This window comes from Vigna unguiculata, chromosome 3, assembly GCF_004118075.2.
Source record: "Vigna unguiculata cultivar IT97K-499-35 chromosome 3, ASM411807v1, whole genome shotgun sequence".
NCBI lineage: Eukaryota > Viridiplantae > Streptophyta > Magnoliopsida > Fabales > Fabaceae > Vigna > Vigna unguiculata.
This window is the reverse complement of record NC_040281.1, coordinates 43,667,831-43,688,165: the sequence shown is the minus strand read 5'-3', so window position 1 is coordinate 43,688,165 and position 20,335 is coordinate 43,667,831. Positions and strand designations below refer to the sequence as shown.

The window sequence follows — 20,335 nt, the reverse complement described above, 5'->3', positions numbered from 1 at the left end:
TACATATTTTTTAAATGACGGGTCTTTAGATGAGAGGATTCATAAGATAGATTCAATGTCGATGAGATTTTAGTTTGTTTACATAAGAAAATTGACAAAAGTTCTAATTCAAAACCTGAGTTTATGAATGACTTCTGATTCAAAACCTGAGTTTATGAATGTTAATCTTTAAATATTGTTCAATATTTTCATTCATATTTGATGGGAAAAACAATAACACAAACAATATAATAAAGAATGCAGCGGATATAATTTTTCCTGACTTGCAAGAATCTATGAGGAGCAATAATCAAAGAGCAACAATAATAGATCACCAAAAACACAAATAAAAGCACCACGATTTTTAACGGGAAAAATCCCTCAAAACAAGGGTAAAAACCACGAGTCGTCTAGACCAAAGAAATAGCTCCATTATGATCAACAAGAGTACAAAAGAGTCTCAATTAATAGCACAAATGAGTGCCAACACCAAACCAAATAACAAAACAACAAAGTTTTCAAAATAGAAAAGAACAAGAGAGAATTTCCCTCTACCTCTCCCTCTATGTGTTAGAGCTTTCAGTGTGTTCTGACTTTATTGTTTCGCCTCTCTCTTTATTTTATAGCCTCCTCTCCACTAGGTTAAGTGACACATTGGCCTTTCAAGTTTTGGACATTTTCTCTGCATAGAAAGGGATCCTAATACCCAACAATATTTAATGTTAGACTTAGGTTTATACTGATAATAAAAATAAAATAGTATATTAAAAGCATTTACAATCGGCTATTTCCAACTATATTTCTAAAATAAAATATTGAAGAAATATTATTTCTCAAATATATTTAATTTGTTGAGAAATATTAGTTGTATTTGTTTGTGTAAAATTTGTACAAAAAGAGAAGAAAACGGATGCTAGATAAGACGAATAATATGAAAAAAACAAAAGGAAATATATAAAAATATTATGTGAATAATATTTAGCCACCAATTAATAGTTGGAAAATGAAACTGGAATATCTAAGGCGTAAAGCCCTTCAAACTAGTAGGTAATATTAAGTGTATGAGTGAATATGCTTTTAAAAATTAGTAGGTAATATATGTTTTTATTAAAATTAAAATAGAAAATAAAATTATAAAAGAATATTTAATGTGAAAGTTCTTAAAACTAAAATTTCGTTAACTCAAAATAAATTAAAGAGATGGAATTAATTTCTTAATAGGAAGCTAAATACTCGAGTTTAACATTAACTGATATTTTAACACAATTATTGATTAAAATTCAGTCTCCACTTAAACAGAGAGTGACAATTATCCGTGATAGCATATGTTTTCGACATTTTCTCACAAAGCAACACATACTAAACTCTAAGTAATGTTTTTGGATCGATACTTACAATACACATAATAACCTTTGGAATCATTTTTCAAGATATGTTTTGATTAATTTTTGTTTGGAATGCTAGTTTTCTTCTTCTTTTAAATTTAACAACTTAATTATTTTTTTGATAAAATATATGGGGTGACTTCCATCAATTCTACTCTACATTTGTCTGTATTAAGTCGAAGAACAATGATATTTTAATTATTAAATTTTAACAATTTTTTCTTATAATATGAAGTGTCATCTTCTAAGTGGTTTTGGAATATCAAGAATAAAAAAATGAAAAACTAGTGAACCACTTAAAAAATGTCACTTAAGGTTGTAAGAGAAATTTGTCAAAATTTAGTAGTCAAAAAATCATTTTTCTAAGTCGAAACACGTATCAACAATATTATCTAAAATGTTTAACAATAACAAGTATTAAACTCTTTTTACTCCATGCTAAGATTTTGTAATATAGAAAAACATATATATGAGTTGATATTAGAGAGAAAACAAATATCAAACTAAAAAGTAAGAAAATCTACATAATAGTAGAGATGAATATGTAATCTCAAATTTTTAATAGCTTTTTGATCTGATTTTTTCAATTTAATCTCATTATTTTAAAATGGCTTTTTGATTTAAAAGCAGTGAGTGTAATAATTTGTGTTAGTTGAGGGTTACAAGGTGGCACTATAACTTAATAATTAGGTGGTGCTTGAGAATAAATTTTGATGTAGATAGAAATCCAAAAGTGGTTGTTCTGTATCGTGGCTCTCACCATGGTCCCCCTCTATCTAATAAACGATGCCTGAATTTCTTCCAATGTTCTGTCCTTGGTCTCCGGAACCAAAAGTATCGAAAAAACAACGCTGATGGCAGAAAAAATGGCGTAAATTGTGAATGTTCCTGTTCACAACCACACACTACTCAGTCTTATCACAACTACAAGTACCATAACTTTGAATAAACAAACACAATAGAGAGAAAGAAAGAGACCTGAAGTGCTCCAATTCAAGAGCAAATTTGCAGTCATGGTGATTACTGATGCAGTGAACCAGTTCAAAAACGTAGCTGTGCTTCCAGCGAGGCCTTTAATATTTGGTGGAAGTATCTGAAACCAACATCATCGTCATTTTATTAGGAGACAATATACTTACATATCTCAAAGAGAATTATACCATTGTTAATTATCATTAGCAAAAATAAATAAATACAAGATTCAACACATTTCTATAAGCGGAAAGAGGTGTTTCTGCATACCTCAGACATTATAATCCAGGGGATTGGTCCAATGCCTAGAGAAAATCCAATGACCAAAGCCTGAACAGAAACACACTTGATCAAGTTGAAAATGTACAGAAAATACGAAGCATGAAATGAAAGAACCCTGCTAAATCAATAAAATCATACATACCACAAGCCCCATAACTGAGAGCATTGCTAGTAATTGATGAAGGTCAGAATCATTTGACACCACTCTCTGGATTCAACAAAGGAAACTTATTATTTAACACAAACATTATACCAATTAAGCTTTAATGCTGAATAGATCAGCTTCAAATTAGTGATTAATTAGGATTACCAACCTCCAAATAGAATGAGGTAGCTACAAGGAGGAGGCTAAGTGTCATTATAGATGAGGATAACTGCAATGGAATTAATTAATTAATGTAAATTAAACTTTTAATTTTTCAAGAGATAAATAGTTGGTTGTCTTGATACTCACTATTAGGAGCATCCTTCTCCCACTTCTGTCGACCAAGGATGTAGCAATCCCAGTCATCGCGACCTATGCGTTGAAAGATTAAAAAAGTTCATTAATAATTAGAATTTACAAGCTTCACAATTTGAGACTCACATAAAGTAAATATCTATTATAGAGCGTGTGTAGATTATGACCTGCATAGCTCCAAGTCCAAATGTAGCAACATCACTCGATGATATTCCTGTTATACCACCTCAAATATCTATTATATTGCTATTTATATATTCATACAAAGCGTGGCATTACACCGAAAGTGATAAATAATTGATAGAAAAAAGTATTTAATTAATTACCTGCACTTGCAAATATGTTACTAGAATAGAAAAAAACACCGTTGATACCAGAAAGTTGCTGGAGCACAAGTAGTCCAATACCTACCTGCAAGGTGCATGCACATGCACCCAGATAGCAGAACTCAGAAGATTTCATTTTGAATATCGACCAAACAAAATTATAGCAAAAACAATGATAAATTCGAAGAAGAACACCAAAGTGGATTCATATATATACCATTAAAGGAAACCAATATCTTTTCCTCTTGAGATCTCCAAACTGTAAAGTATCTGTTCTGTTATTCGACACCAGAGAACCCTAGCATGATAATTAAACGTCTTATTAAAAAGTGTGGTCCAAGTGAAGATGGAGTGGCCTTTGAGTTATGTGTGTGTGTGTGTGATGAAGGACCTGAATTTCTTGTGCTTCCATAGTAATATCAACGTTGGGTCCTCGTAAAAATTTTAAGGAGGCTTCAAACTTTTCTATCATGCCCATTTCGGCCTACACATTAAGAAAGAAAACTGAAATTCGAAGAGATTGCAAACAATAATAGAAATTATCCAATTATTATATAATATATTTTGTATGATCCATACCAACCATCTAGGAGATTCTGGAATGAAATATAGCCCGGGTATTAATATTCCACAGGGAAGAACTCCTGCCAAAAAAGGAACAGCGAATTCTTCATTATATTAACAAATATTTGTCTTCATCTTTAGCTTTCATAAATGTTGTCCATGTTTTAGTCGTAAAACTTCCATTTTTCTTTAATTTCTGTACAAGAGATCTATAATGTACGATGGCTGTAAATAAACCGATCCCTATTTGAAGTAAAAATGTAAAATAACTTGGATCTGTAAATATATTGGTTAGTTTTGTTTACATGGAGGTTCTTGTTTTTTTAGGGTTTTTTTTTTGCCCTAATTCAGCTTAATTGACCCATATACATGAAACTATTTTTTTTCTTTTTCTTTTTTTACTTTATCTCTACATAGTTGTCACATTTTTTTTTTCATCTCGTTGTCTCCATCATGGAACATTATTCATTAATTTGACAGTAGAGATATATAGAGTTAAACTTTCACCTAATACTGCTAGAACTCTCCAATTGACAAAAAGGCCCAACAAATAAGCCAGCATTATCCCAATAGTAACCGAGAGCTACAGAAAAAAGAAGATAAGTATATTTATATATATCTATGAATAATTAGTTGGATATATAAAGTAATAGATGTAATAAGGTTCCCTAGCTAAACCTAACTAACCTGGTTCACAGATCCAAGAGTGCCTCTCAAGGTTCTAGGTGATATCTCTGCTATATAAACAGGTACCTAAACATACATATAAATTTACCAGTTAGTTTCATCACAAAGTCACAACCTGCACCAATTATTTGTAAGAGATTTTTACTCCTCATACTTTTTACGTGATTTTATTTTATTTTTAAATTACTATTAATATTAATGAAACATTTTACTTCTTAAAAATATTTTTTAAACTTTAATTCTTTCTCATAATTAATGTATTTAATGTTTTGATTTAGGTGTATTGGTTATGCACCTGAACTTTTTAAGTAAAGTTTTTTTGTTTAAAGTTATATTTTTTTTCATATTTATTTCACTTAAATAAAGATTCGTATTCAAAGAACTTTTTTAAGAAAACTAGGGAAAGAATAATTTAGTTTATATAAAAAATGTTAAGAAATTAATTTGGATATTATTGACAAAAGACTAGAAAGAAGGAGTATATTATTATAAAATTCTTACCTTTTCAAACTACATATAAAAGTAAAACGGTTTTCTGATGTATGTTTTGTCATCAAATGAGAAAGAAAGATAGGAACTTGAAGAAATGAAAGAGAAAGATATGTGAATGTGAGTTGATGAATAAAAGAACGTATAAATAAAAACCAAAAAAAGTATTTATGTTAACTGTGGAAAAATTAAAATCCTGATTAATCTTTTGATAAATAGTTATTTTATGATTCAAAAAAGACCAAACACTTGTTTTATATAAATTGTACAAAAGATACTGAAAATGGGATGAAACTATATATTCAATGTATATATGTGCATGATAGAAAATGAAACAGAAATGAGTCGTATTTTCGCGATTTTTGTATTCTTCCTGGTTTTTCATGAGCATGAGTTTGTTTTTCACTGGTGGAGTTGCCATATTGTTCAAACAATTTAGATGATTTTGGACTCAGATTCCTCATTAGTGATGGAAAAGGAATAGTTTCTTCGTTCTTAACCTCAAGCAAATTTTTTATGTGCTATTTGTTTGGGCTTGGTCTTCACATTGGGCTTGTACAATTAAGTTTGGACAGTTTCTTATTGCACCGCCGCAATTCAAAACAGTAAAAAATACTTTTGAATTGCATAATCTAGAGTTTTTTTAAGGAAAAATTGGCTTCCAGATTCTACAATCCGGAAGTTATTTTTAACTTGTGCATTGTACAATTTGAAGGTAAAAAAATGATTTCTGAATCGTGTAATCTAAAAAGGACAAAATGGAAAACTTATTTATATGGGGATCTAAGAAGGAAGTTTTGGAGGTGCAAGAAGAAACTTGCCTCGAGTTTGTTGGAGGTGACAAATCTATTGTTCCTTACGGTTGAAGTTGAAGATGGTCATTGATTAGATTTTTCAAGATCTAATATAAATGCAATAAAATAGATTTGATCTATAATCTGGATCCATTATAGATCAAATTTATAATGAAACTAGATTATAGATCCATTATAGATTTGATCCACTTGGGTTTGGACAACCCAACTTCAACATTGGCCATAACTAACTTGACTTAATCTAGGCTCACGTTGATTTTGCTCCACCTGGGTCTAGGTCAACTTGACTCGATTTGGCGCCAAGTCAACTTAGCTCAATCCAAGCCCAGGTCAATTCAAATTGATTTGAGTCCATGCTGACTTAACTTGACCCTGGGCCCAAGATGACTCACCTAGACCTTGGGCACAACATGACTAGGTTCAATTGTGTGCCTGAGATGACTCGGTGACCCTTAAGTTCGGATCAACTCACCTCAACCTTTGGTATGGACTAACTTCTTTCAAACTTTAGCTTGGTCAACTCAGCTTGACTTCTAGCCTGGGATGACTCAACTCAACCTCTTGCTGAGGATGACTCATCTTGACCTCCATATTAGGCCAATTCAGCTTGATTTTTTGACATGGGTCGACTTGACTCAACTTTCGATCTGAGCCGCCTCAACATGAATTTCAGCCTAGCCTAACTTGTATTGATTCTTTGGCCTAGGCCAACTCATCTTGACCTTCATACCAAGTCAACACAGCTTAACTCTTTGGGTTGACTCGACTCGACCTTAGCCCATACCAACTCATCTTGGCCTTCAAATTGAGCCTACTTAATTTGATTTTTTGGTTCGGACTAACTCGACTTGAATTTAGGATCAAGTCGACTCATCTCAATTGTTTGGCCTGGACTAACTCATCTTAACCTTTATAGTAGCTCAACTCAGCTTAATCATGGGTCCATAATGACTCCATTCTACCCTTTGGTCGGTGTTGAGTCGCCTCGACCTTTGGCTCGGATCGACTGATCTCAAACTTTGACCAAGGCTAATTCTTCTTGACCTTAAGTCCAAACTAACTCGCCTTGACTTTCGGTGACTCAACTCAACATTTGGTTCGGACTGAGTTGCCTCGGCCTTCATCTCAACAAACACGTCTTAACCTCTGGCCTGAGCTGACTCACTTTGACCTTTAATCTAGGTGGACTTAGTTTAACCTTTAAACTAGATCGACTCACTTTGACCTTTGGCATGGGTCAACTTGACTCGATTCTTCATCTTGACCTTTGGCGCGAACAAACTCATCTCTACTTATATCCCTTTGACTCATTATTTTAAGCAATTCGACTCACTTTGATTCAGACTGACTTTATTTAACTTTGGATCCGTATGGACTTGGTTCAACCTGATCCTCAACTGTCTTGTCTTGACTTAAATACACCTTGATTTTGAAATTTTAAAATCCAAAAAAATATCCAATTTAAATGTAATCCAAATTCAATTAAGTAGATTGGACTTAAATTCCAAAATATGAATTTAATTTAGGATAAATTCATTTTAATAGACTTAAAAGTAATATAATTTAAATTTTTTATCCATGCTACTTGGTACTCTCCATACCATTTTATATGATAAAAGTCATAAAACCAATCTAAACAAAATCGCAAAATATTTTTTTTCCGATTTAAACTTTATTTAAAATTAAAATTGATTTTGACTTTTATATATTTGATTGAAATATTGTTTAATAAAAATATAAACCTAAATTCTAAAAATCTCAACCATGCCTAGCTACTGCTATGATATTTATTAATCAAGGAACCAATAAAGAGCTATCAGGAAATCAGGATTACCACATAAGAGATTATTCCCACGCCAAAACCTTCCATTAATCTTCCCATAAATAGAAGCGATGAATCCTAGAACAATAGTAGTCAATATGATTACCAAGTCATTACTAATAACAAAGTAATTAAATTATGCCAACAAACTTCAAATGTTAATACTTACTTTCGCTATAGAAATGGCGAGCCATCCAAATATATTTGGGACTGCTGCGAATATTAGTGACTGCAATTCAACGTGCCAAAATATTAAATTTCAAAATTAGAAATTAATTTTTTATTAATTTTAAACTTAATTAAGTTTTAAGTTTCTCACAATTTTAGATATTTTTAATTGAATTTTTATTAAATTTTGTGACTATTGAGTAATAAAAAGTTTTATAATTTTTGATTGAATTTATGATATTTATTTATTTTAATAATCGGATACTGTAGTTTTTCTTATCGTAACTAACAGACTCACATCATTTAAAAGTCTAGATCTAGTGCACCCTCCCATAAATTACTTCTACTGTTGGTAAGTGAAAATAAAGAGGAAAACAAAATGAAAACCTACATAGGATAGTGGGAAACTGCAGTTTGTGTTGATTTTTCAGTGTATGATTATCGAAAGTGGTGCAAACTCATACTGCCATTCAATTGGGCTCCTTTAAGGCTGCAGATGGCAAAGAATAAAGCCACTAATTTATGGATTTCATAATAAAATAACATCCAGTGTTGGAAGTGAAGGGTTTAGTTTATCTTTATTATTTACATACACAATTGAAGAGTTTTTGTTTCGTGCATGATATTTTCTAGGAAAATGTATTAGAAAGTAATATTAGTTTGAATTTAAAATCATGTTTGGTACCTAAACATTGTCATTTCCTATTACACTTAAATGTTTATGTATCTTAAAGTATACTCTTGTTCAATATTGAATTAAAGATTTGAATGTTATGTGAAGTGAATTGTCAATTAGGAAAATCATAAAATTATCAAATATCTTAAAAAGAAGACACATATTAGAGACCTTAACTCATGTAAAAAGGGATATTACATCAATTATAGACCTAAATAATGTAATATGTATGTTCCTTTTGTTGTTCTCCACTAAGTTGAACATATTATTACATAGGTTGAGCCTACAAAGATGTAATATATCCTTTGCCTTAAATTGTATTTACACCAATGCAATATATATAATCGTTGTAATTTGTTTGTATATCTCATCAGTATATGAATTGATGTAAAAGTGTTTTATTTTCTACTTCGCATAAATCTATATCGATGACTAACCCAATGTAAAATATATAAAATAACTATTGTAATGTTTTTTTATAGTAGTGAATGCTTGAGAATCGATAATAACAAAGAATATATTGGTCAATTTGGGACATATTGCAAAACTCATGGAATAAGATATGAAAATACATGTGAAATTCATTAGATGAATGGAGTAACTAAATAAACAAAACAATTGCAAAGAAAGTTAGAAGTATACTTTCTCGAGTAAAAGTTTCCAAATAATTTTGGTGTGAAGTGGTGAGAACTATAATTGATCTAATAAATTTGTCACCTTTAGGATCATTGAATGCAATGCTTTTAGATGAACTGTAACTTGCACAAAAATCTTTTTATGGTCACTTGAGAGTTTTCAAGTATAAGACATTGATTTATATTCCTAAAGATGAAAGTTTGATGTTAAAGTTTTAACTCATTTCGGTTTAGGTCAGGTCGGACTAGTTCAACCTTTAAGTTGGGTCAGTCTAGTTTGATCTTCGATCTGGATTGACCCAATTCAATCTTTAGTATAAGTTAGTTCTGTTTAACTTTTGACTCGGACGAACTCAATTTGACCTTCGGTCTGAATTGAATCAACCTTCTGCTCGACTCGATTCAACTTTTTGAATCGGTGAACTTTTTTTATCCTTAAACAATAAAAAATTTTATAACTCGAAAAATTTCAATATTTCAATTTCTTTTTTAAGTGAATTTTAAATTCTACTATTTTAATTATTTGAAATACTTTATTTAATTCCTTAATTTTAATTTTTTCATCCAAATATATTATTTTCCTTAGAAGAATTTTAAAATTTTCAAATAAATAAATTATTCTCTTAAATTATATCATTCAAACAAACAATAAAATTATTTTTTACTTTCTCTTTCATTTAAAAAATAGAGTTTGATTTCAAAATCTTTGTAAGGTGTAGATTGGAAAGGTTTTGGAAGGTAAAGTCGTGAGGTTGTTGTGCGAAAGATTGATGATTTTAAGGTTTGGAAAACTAGAGAGCTGAACTTGGTTGCTGAACCTGTTGTTTGAGAGATTGAGATTTTGCAGCCATGAAAAGGGACGGCTTTGGGAAGTGAGGTTAGTGCTTCCACTGAACTTGTTGTTTGAAACAAAAACAGTCTGGTAATCGAAAGAAAAACAGAAAAAACAGAAAGAAGCTAATACACTAACAACAACCAACCTGGTACCTGCCCTAGTTTAGGAAATTTCTAGACAAATCTAGAACCTCCAACTTATACGTGTTCCACCAGATGCTTCTACTTAGGTTTTCCGGAGAAAGATTTAGTCCTTTTATAATATCATCATTTGAACAATTAAAACCGCTTTGAAACTAGGGAGGGTTACACAAATTGAAACACCTTTGGCACCAGCTCCTGGTCTTCCTTTTTGCATGAATATTTAGATTCCACGAGAACAACCAGTATAACGAGAATGAAGAAAGTGCAAAAAGTTTCATTATCTTAGCTTCACTATCTCTCCAGAAGAACCAGTAAAAGTGTCCCTATTATATTATGATGATTCGTACGAAAGACAAAAGATGTAAAAAATATGCGGAGAGTACAGCCAATAAAATAATAGGTTGGAACTTGAGTCAATTCAGCTCACCACGGATTCGGATGAATTTGATTAAAATTTTTTTACAAATTTCAGTACGGGTTAATTTTTGACCTGATCTCCCTAGAACCCGGCTCACACACCGTGGTGAGCCGAGATGGTTCACTAACCCGTAAATAAAGGGTTACATAAATGTTTTTTTATTATATTGTGTTTTGCATCTGAGTCACATTAGATTATTTTTTTTAGCCAAACACATTGGTAATTTGTATTTTTGTGATTTTAGAGTTTAACATCCTTTTGAATTGTATTTGAATTTTATTAATGTTTATTTAGTTTTTAATCATAATTATAATTTAGTTTTTGTTGAGACAGAAGAAAAAAATTGTTTTTTTTAATTAGGTGAGTCAATGAACCAATTCATTTAACCCATCCACCCGTGGTGAGCCGGACTAGATTTGAATTTTTTTGACTCACGAGTTGAGTTGACTCATTAAGTGATCAACCCGTGGTGAGTCGGACCAGATCGGACTGGGTTACCCGTTTTAACATCTCTATCATAGAAATGATAGGATCACAATTGTTAATGAAATCACGTCATGTCCATGCACATATCACACAGTAAAAACTACATTTCCATTAATCTTTAAAACTAAATTTAAAATTGATAAGACAAAATTAAAAAAAAAAACTCAAAAAATAATAGGAAAACATTTGGTATTAAATTCTTCACAAATTGTTGAAATTGGAATATGTCCGAAACGACCAAAACATATTGGTAATAGTATAATACCTCTTTACGTCCGAAGTATTCCGCTATTTGGCCGCTGACCGTTGCTCCCACCATTGCTCCAACGTTAGATAAAGATCCGAACATTGAAAACTGCCTCAACAAGATATTCAACAAATCAGTAATCTGATGAAAAATATCTTTAATTAAGATCCAAAGCCATATGAAATCTAATAACTAAATACCCTTGATATTGAGAGATTAAGATCTCGAATCATATCAACTTGTGTTGGAGAAGAATAACCACACTGTATGAATAATATAATGAAGAAGGCAATGCAAACCCAAAACAAAAATAAATAATCAAAACAAAAAAGGAGCGGAGAGTGAAAAGGGCATTGTGATGTATAATGTAAACACCGTGAAACCGAATTGGATAGGACCCAATGCAACGACGAGAACGCATAGCACAACAAAGAGATTGTTACTTCCAGCGGAGCCGTGGACGAAAGGTGTCCTAACGTTCCTAGCATCCTCATGGTACTCCGCAAATGGCATAGCTTCAGCACTAATCAAAGTTCTTAGATTATTAGTTCCAATTCCTAAGCTTTCGCTAATAAACACTAACTTGATCCCAAAAAAAAAAATGTGGGAGATTGTAAGAAACTAAAGAGGAACGAGATCTGAGAAGTGTAAAGTGGAGCTAGGTTTCATCTTAAATGTCCGAGTCATTTGGATGTGAGATAAATATGTGGCGACCAAAACATTAAGGAACCTATGGCCATGACCTTGTCTCTGCCCTGTACAAGGTGCATATACCGTCTATGTTATTATTCATTTTTGGATATAATTCTGCCATGTGGTTGTCATTAATTGAATGTGCAGTACAGAAAAGGAAAATGCAAAATCTATTACTCATTTTATTACAAGTTGGGTTATGAATTAAATGTTTACATTATCCCAAACTGGATTAAATCTACAAATGTTCACCTCTAAATTTTGCTTCCAATATTAAAAAAAAAAAGTTTTGCAAAATGCATCCTGAAACTTAAAATCAAATCCTTAAGGTGATTTTAATGAAAAAAAAAGTTAAAAAAATGCAAAATTATTTTTTAATCCTTTATTAAATAAATATTTGTATTAATTTCTATTTAGTGAACACTAACTAAAATAAAAAATACTAAAAATAAATAATATAAGCACATAGAGGAATTTATGATAAGGTTAGTATAAGCTTAGTTTTGGATGATTTATGATAAATTTTTGTGGGTGAACGACAAACTAAAAAATTATTTTTAAACGTTTTTTATAATTCTTATTTGGCTTAATTATCATTTTAGTCCCCTAATTTGTTGGTTTGGTTCATTTTGGTCCTCTTATTTTTTGTTGATTCAATTTGGTCTTCTAATTCTTTACAATGATTCAATTTGGTCCATGTCGCTGACGTTAACAACGTTTCCGTACATGTCACGTGTCATTTTGTGAAATTTTATAATTTTTGTAATTTTTTTTAATTCTTTTTTATTTTTTTTAAAAAAATTAAACTACCATGTGTCACTTTATGGTTGTGACACGTGTCAACTTGATATTCTTTTTAAAATTTTAATTTTTTAATTAAAAAAAAAAAAAGTGCCACGTGGCACATCACGATTGTGCCACGTGTCAAACTATCATTGGTTGTTTTCAATTTAGTCTCTCTATTTACAATTTTGATTCAATTTAATCCCATTTTTTGAAATAATTCAATTTTGTCCTCTCTAATTTGAGATCATTTATAGATCAAATTACTCCTTCTAACTATTCAAATTATTATTTTTTTTTTACATGTGTACAAAATTTGAAGGGTGAAAAATTACAAGTAAAAAATATAAAAAATAAAAAAATGAGTATTTAGGGAGAGATTTGATGTATAAATGATAAAAAATTATTTTAATATGAATGTATAAATTGTAATTAAGCTTAATTATTAATTTGTTATCAAATTAGAGAGGACAAAATTGAATCATTTAAAAACATTGAGGGACTAAATTGAATCAAAAATTTAAATAGAGGACGAAATTGAAAACAATGTTAGCTTGACAGGTGGCACAATCGTGACCTGCCACATGGCATTATGATTTTTTTAAATAAAAAATCTCAATTTGACACGTGTCATAACCATAAAGTGACACGTGACAGTTTAATATTTTTTTAAAAAAATTACAAAAAAATTTACAAAAATTTACAAAAAATTACAAAAAAAATTACAAAAAATTATAAAATTCCACAAAATGACACGTGGCATGTATGGAAACGGTATTAACGTCAACTTAACAATAGAAATACCATTTTAAAGAATTAGAGGACTAAATTGAACTAACAAAAAATAAGGAGACCAAAACGAAACAAACCAACAAATTAGGAGACCAAAATGATAATTAAGTCTTCTTATTTTAAGTTTTAATTTGTTAGATTGGATTAAGTTCGGTTCTTTAATTGGTAGAAATGTTCTAAATTGACTCAGAACAGATTTGGCTGTAAAATTGGAAATATTCAGTCGGTTACTCAATTATGCAGAGCGCTGGAATAAGTTTTCTAGTATTTTTCTTGTAACGGATTGTATCTCCTATGGACTTTTCTAAAAAATAGAGGAAATATTCACCTATAAATAAGTGACAGCAAGAGGGAAAAGGTGAACATGGCGAGAGTATAAACACCTACCCAAACATCCGTTTTAGGTTTAAATAAATATTCACTCCGTAGAATCCAGGATAAAGAAACAGTAACACGAAATGGAAATGAGAAATTATGGTTGTTTTCGTAGGAAGGATGATTGGCGAAATGTGATAAAGTGGCATATAAATAAATAAGAAATAAATTCAGAATTAAGAATTAAACTGTTTGAATACTACCTACCATCTGCACCAGTATTTCCACATCATTGTTCCACAATACATAAAAAATAGCCCAAAAGGATCATACATACTTCTGGGGGCTGTTGCTGTTATCGTTGAATACAACCACAATTTGTGGTACAATCATTGTATTTCTTAATTTGATTAGCCGCACATAGGAGAATCATCATCCAAAACTAGGCAATAAGAATACTATTATTATTATTATTAGGCAGTAATTCAAGTCATCGACCCCATGTTTACCATAGGAACCTATTCCCTGGCAAAAATACAATTCGTAATAGAAATACACTTATGACTACAAAGCTTTTTTTCCATTTTTCTTTTGCTACAATATTATTTTAAAAAAATTATATCAGTAGCTTGTACAGTAAAAGAACAATTGCATTGATTTTTCACCCCCCTTCATTTGTTACAGAAAATTTGATACATGATAAATACAAAAGCCCTAAAAAAACACATGATATTGAACTCCTTTAAACAAGACAGACTACCTGTGTGCTCTCCCAAAACATATCTATCTGAAGGAAAACTGAATTTCTTCCAATGTTCTTCCCTTGGTCTCAGGGACAAATTTCGCTATAAAAGCAATAGTTATGGCAGCTACTACTGCGTAGATTGTAAATGTCCCTGTAGACATTCAAGTCAGCATTGTATTGATATTGATATAAGCATATAAGCATACAAGACACGCACTCACCTCCACTGCTCCAATTTAAAAGTAAGTTAGCTGTCATCGTGATAACCCACGAAATCAGCCAGTTTCCCATTGTCGCTATACTGCCAGCAAGCCCCTTTATATTCACAGGAAGTATCTGAGAAAACAACCCAGAAATTACCCCACATATTCAATTTACACAATTAACTCAAGACCTGAAATCATGTTACAATTACTAAATTCATCCTCCTAATAATGATTATTTGTTTTGAATGCTAAAAGTGTTTCATACCTCAGACATTATCAGCCAAGGGATGGGTCCAAGGCCTAGAGAGAACCCAATCACCATCGCCTACAACATTCGTGATCAATCAGACGAATGCTAAAAACTTAAATTGTAAATTGTACAAGGAAACTCCAACCAAATCCAAGAAACATACCACAAGTCCAGCAACAGAAAGTATTCCCAAAATGCTGAATAGATGTGAATCCTCTGATACAACCCCCTAGTATCAATCAAATAAGATAGTTAAAAGCATAGCTAGTCTTCTGAAATTGAATTAAGATAGTACCATTACTACTACCAACCTCTAGATAGAATGCTGCTGAAACAATGACAAGGCTAATTGTCATTAGACATGAAGATATCTGCAGATGTGATAAGAGATCAAATTTCATTTAACTTAATAATCATATTTTATTATAGTAGATATTAGAAAACGGTTATGACAGAATTAATTTTGCTTCATACTCACCATTAAAAGCAGCCTCCGACCACTTTTGTCCACCAGCCATGTGGCAATTCCAGTTGCTATGACCTGAAAAAAGAAAGCTGATAATAAGAACAAAATTCACAATCATTATATTCGCATTAAACATTATATGCAGTCTAGGCTTTATTATGCAACCTGAATGGCTCCAAGTCCAACTGTAGCAGCATCGCTTGATGAAATTCCTGTTACAACACATAAATCAGACCATTTCAGGAGCAACTCAAATCTGGGAGGCATTACAACTGTCATCTAAATCCAAAAATCAGTTTTTGTTACCAAGTATGAAAACTCAACCAAAAAAGGATAGACTGAAGTATATCAGAATTGGCCATTTTTGCTTTCCTTTCGGTCAAACAAATCATTAGGACATTAAAATCAGCTGAGTCAGTGAAATGAACTAATGAAGTGGATTTTATGCTATTCAGTTACAATTTCCAACATATATCTAACATCTCAAACCGTGTTATACTTCATGTAAAGGAATTTTGAGTAATTGAAGCTTTAAAACTCCCTTCACCCTACAGATTATTGAACACCAATCACCCTCCTTTCACCTTCCACCCCATCCTCATCCCCAACCAATAAAATTGTCATCCAAAATTAAATATAATTTAACAGTTGATTGGTATCTAAACCTGCGTTTGCAAAGATGGTGGTTGAATAGAACAAAACTCCATTGATGCCAGATAATTGCTGCAGAACAAGTAATCCAATACCAACCTGCATGATCTCAGTTAGCAAAGAATGCTTGACTTTTTGGATAAAAGACAATAAGTGCTGGGAAGAAAGGATTTAGAAAAAAACTTATCCAGCATCATATCATACCATTAAGGGGAACCAATATCTTTTCCTCTTGAGATCTGCAAATCGAATTGCAGCTCTTTTTCCCATTGAAGCCACAGATCTCTAGAAAAGAGAAATGATTAGCAGTGCATGTTTCAGAAACACATATTACAAAGTCTTAGCTGCACCTGGCAAAATTTAGCCACACAACAATGACACAAAAAAATACCTTAATTTCATAAACTTCAACAGATATGTCGGTGTCAAATCCTCTTAACACTTGCAAAGAAGTCTCAAATTCATCTGTCATCCCCATCTTGGCCTGTACTTCCCCACCAATCGGGGAAAATAAATAAAATGAAAGAAAAGCAGAAAGATAATCAGCGAGAGTATAAAATGCCTTGCCATCCTTTTTCTGAAAGGAACAAGTATTTTAGAAAAGATTAGAAGTACAGAAATTCGATCAGCATAATGCATAACTTATCCATACCAACCATCTGGGGGATTCTGGTATGAAAAATAACCCTGGTATCAATACTGTACAAGGCAAAACTCCTGCAGCAGATCATATAACATCGTTGGTTATTATTTAGGTTGCAGAAACCACGTAAATATATGCTCTACACATTAACGTTTACAAGAGAAAACCACGTACATATATGCTCTACACATTAACGTTTACAAAGAGAAAACCACTTAAATATATGCTCTACACATTAACGTTTACAAAGAGAAAACCAGAATCTACTGAACCTTTTGTACCTTCACAAGAACATCATTTAGCAGACACTTCAAAATTGTAGTCATGTGTCATAAACATGTTGGACATGTAGGGAGACACTTTGAGTTTGAATACTTGTAACTTCACCTTGCATTTTGTTTACATTTATTTGTAGTAGAAGTATTCCATTGTTATAAAATATTAATTAGAAAAATTATAGCATTTAATATGTTAATAATAACTCATGATCACTCTTAAAATAAGATTCCCTCTTTCGATTTAAAATTTGTATTTTATGCTAATTTTATATGTTTAAATTATTATATCATATCTATGCTTTGCATCCCCAATCAAATTTTACTCCCATATCTCAGGTCAACCATATTTTATTTTAAAGTTAAATATGTTTTTAGTCTCCAAACTTTGACATGAAATTGGAATTCGTCCCCATCCCAAACATTGATATAGTTTGGTCTCCAAACTTTAAAAATAAATAGAATAGTCCTCCTAATCCAATTGCCTTAAATATTTTTTATGTGTTAAATGGCATTTCAGGCTGCCATTTTGAGTGATTTACACTGTTTGACATGTTCCAACTCAAGTGTTAGTCTAGAGCACCGTTTATCACGTAAAAAAATTTAACGCAATTGGAGTTAAGATAACTATATCCATTCATTTTTTAAATTTAAGGACAAAAATGTATCAAAGTTCGGGACACGGACAAATTCCAATTTTACGTTCAAGTTAGAGATTACAAACATATTTAACCCTTTATTTCATAAATGTTGCTCATCCCCTGCAGACACAAATTGCTTATGTTCATTTCTGTAAAAACTTGATGAAACTAATTTGTAACCAAGGTATCTCAGAGTTTCATTCATCCATCCTCAAAATCTAAGCCAAGTAAATAACTAGAACTTTACCTAAAATAGCAAGCACTCTCCAGTTGACAAAAAGGCCCAACAGATAAGCCAGCAGAATGCCAATTGTAACAGAGAGCTGAGCCAGCAAAATTACAAAAACAATGACTACTAAACTCCAATTAAAACAAGAAAATAAATAAAACTATAAGAATTGTTATGCTACAATAGATATCAACCTGGTTCACTGATCCAAGGCCACCTCTCATGTTTTCAGGGGAGATCTCTGCTATATATACAGGAACCTATCAAAAACAAAAGAACCAGAAGACAGAACTCTTTCACTCAGCATTCTAACCAATAAGACAAACCAATAGAAATGATTAAGAAAGTTGATCCCATTTACCACATAAGAGATTATCCCAACGCCAAAACCTTCCAACAACCTCCCCATAAACAAAAACGAGGAATCCTACAAAACAAAGCATTACTGTTTACACAGCCACAGCCACAGCATCAAAACTAAACCACGCGTACTTACTTTCGCAAAAGAAATAGCAAGCCACCCTATTATATTGGGAATTGCAGCAATCATCAACGACTGCAATGTTAAAAAACATGCCAAAAACCACCAATTACTCTTCACATTGATAGCTTTTCCTTTAAAATGTTGACCTCAAAAACACAACAAATAAATAAACCAATAAAATACCCCTTTGCGGCCTATATATTCAGCTATCTGACCACTTGCTATAGCCCCCACCATCGCTCCCACATTCGACAAAGATCCAAACAAAGAGAACTACAAAAAAATCAACATATTAAGCACCAAAACTTTAAAGCCAAACCATGGGAAATATAATCAAAAGAACACACATATACATAGTAGCACCTCCGAAACCGAGAGCTTTAGATCGCGTACTATAGCCCCTTGCGTTGGAGAAGAATAACCACACTGTACCAAAAAAAAAGTCAAAATAATTAAAAAATAGACCTTTTCTCAGTCCAACTCCTTTACCAATAATAACAAACATTAACAATAATCTTATCCAACAATAGACGAGGTGGACTGCATGAAACACACGCTATTCGTGCTCAATTAAATCTAAATTCTTTATCCTACTTCTTTTAATGATAGATACTAGAGGCAATCACAACGGCTGCGGGCTAAGTTCTACTTCCAAATAATTTTGGGAGATGTATATCGTGTTGGAACTCTTGATAATTTCTCTAAGCTAAAAATTATCTATCACCTTTAAACTAAAGAGGAATATGTCCTTTCCAAGGAGAATAAGTAGAGCAATAAATCTGACGATTGTGATAAAATCAAACATGTGCACAATAAATTGTAAAAGTGAGATAAAATCAAGTAAATGCACAATTCTCGGTCTTTTCTTACAGTGAAGCCGAATTGGATAGGACCCAAGGCGACGATGAGGACGCAGAAGAGGACGGAGACAGCGCCTTCACGGATGACCTGAGTAGAGGATCCCATGATACTGGACTGCCGCGAACCCATCTTGTACCAACTCCCCGTGTGGAGAAACGGTTTCTGAAGATCCCTCGCATCTCCAGTCTCTTCCCTGAAACTCATCCTCAACCTCCAACCAACCAGTTCCAACCAGTGGCACTCGAAAACTGAAACAAATTACTCTCGCAGACAGAAGGTGTTCGCGAAAATGTCCCACAGAGGATTAGGATGTCGAACACTGTTTTGCTGTGCTGTGGTGAGCTGTGACGAATGTTGTCGCTTGTGGCGTGACTGAGAGACTAGAAGCGTCAGATTCGGTGCTTAAATAAATTTGTCAATTCGGTCCACCAAACAGGGGATTATGTTGCTTTGGTTGCGTTGGTTTTCGCATGGTGGTTTTAAAATATCTGGTGGATCTCACTCGCTGCTGTTTTGGATTTTTGCACCCACCTACGGAACTCAATTATTCACTAATTTCTGCTGGAAATGGTAACAAATCTAAAAGCCTGAGCCTCGTCACCAACTCACGCTCAAATCATTTAAACATATGACTGGCAGCTGAAACGTTTAGTCCACTTTGCACGAGGGGAATGCCAAATTTTGTGTCATAATTTGCTTTTTAAAATACAGTTTTAGTATTTATATTTCAAATTAAGTTTTTCTAAAATAACAATTTTACCTTTTTGTAATTTGAAAAATATTTTTTCAATCCATCAACTCAATTGAATATTTTAGTTGTGGTTTTATCAATTTCAAATTGTTTATACGATAACTTGTTATTAACATGTTTATTTTCTTTCAATTTGTTTGGTTTAAAGTATAAGATGTTTA

At 32.0% G+C, this 20,335-nt stretch overlaps 2 protein-coding genes across 2 annotated transcripts; both read right to left on the bottom strand.

Moving 5' to 3' along the window:
- Positions 1-1,982: 1,982 nt before the first annotated feature.
- Positions 1,983-11,964, bottom strand: LOC114175641 (sugar transporter ERD6-like 6). Its single transcript, XM_028060411.1, has 18 exons — positions 11,765-11,964; positions 11,590-11,652; positions 11,408-11,497; positions 7,951-8,010; positions 7,794-7,859; positions 4,656-4,721; positions 4,476-4,551; positions 3,984-4,048; positions 3,796-3,888; positions 3,622-3,702; positions 3,405-3,489; positions 3,246-3,292; positions 3,073-3,135; positions 2,933-2,992; positions 2,761-2,826; positions 2,607-2,666; positions 2,343-2,457; positions 1,983-2,252 (listed from the first exon to the last, which is right to left on the bottom strand). The coding sequence occupies exons 1-18, from the start codon at positions 11,900-11,902 to the stop codon at positions 2,137-2,139; spliced, it is 1,410 nt and encodes a 469-aa protein (XP_027916212.1). The 5' UTR covers positions 11,903-11,964; the 3' UTR covers positions 1,983-2,136.
- Positions 11,965-14,530: 2,566 nt separating this feature from the next.
- On the bottom strand, positions 14,531-20,005 carry LOC114178979 (sugar transporter ERD6-like 6). Its single transcript, XM_028065150.1, has 18 exons — positions 19,433-20,005; positions 18,926-18,988; positions 18,746-18,835; positions 18,575-18,634; positions 18,440-18,505; positions 18,273-18,338; positions 18,097-18,172; positions 16,943-17,007; positions 16,682-16,774; positions 16,495-16,575; positions 16,305-16,389; positions 15,805-15,851; positions 15,652-15,714; positions 15,485-15,544; positions 15,337-15,402; positions 15,189-15,248; positions 14,939-15,053; positions 14,531-14,868 (listed from the first exon to the last, which is right to left on the bottom strand). Exons 1-18 carry the CDS (start codon positions 19,625-19,627, stop codon positions 14,756-14,758), a joined length of 1,464 nt encoding a protein of 487 aa, XP_027920951.1. The 5' UTR covers positions 19,628-20,005; the 3' UTR covers positions 14,531-14,755.
- Between the last annotated feature and the right edge of the window lie 330 nt (positions 20,006-20,335).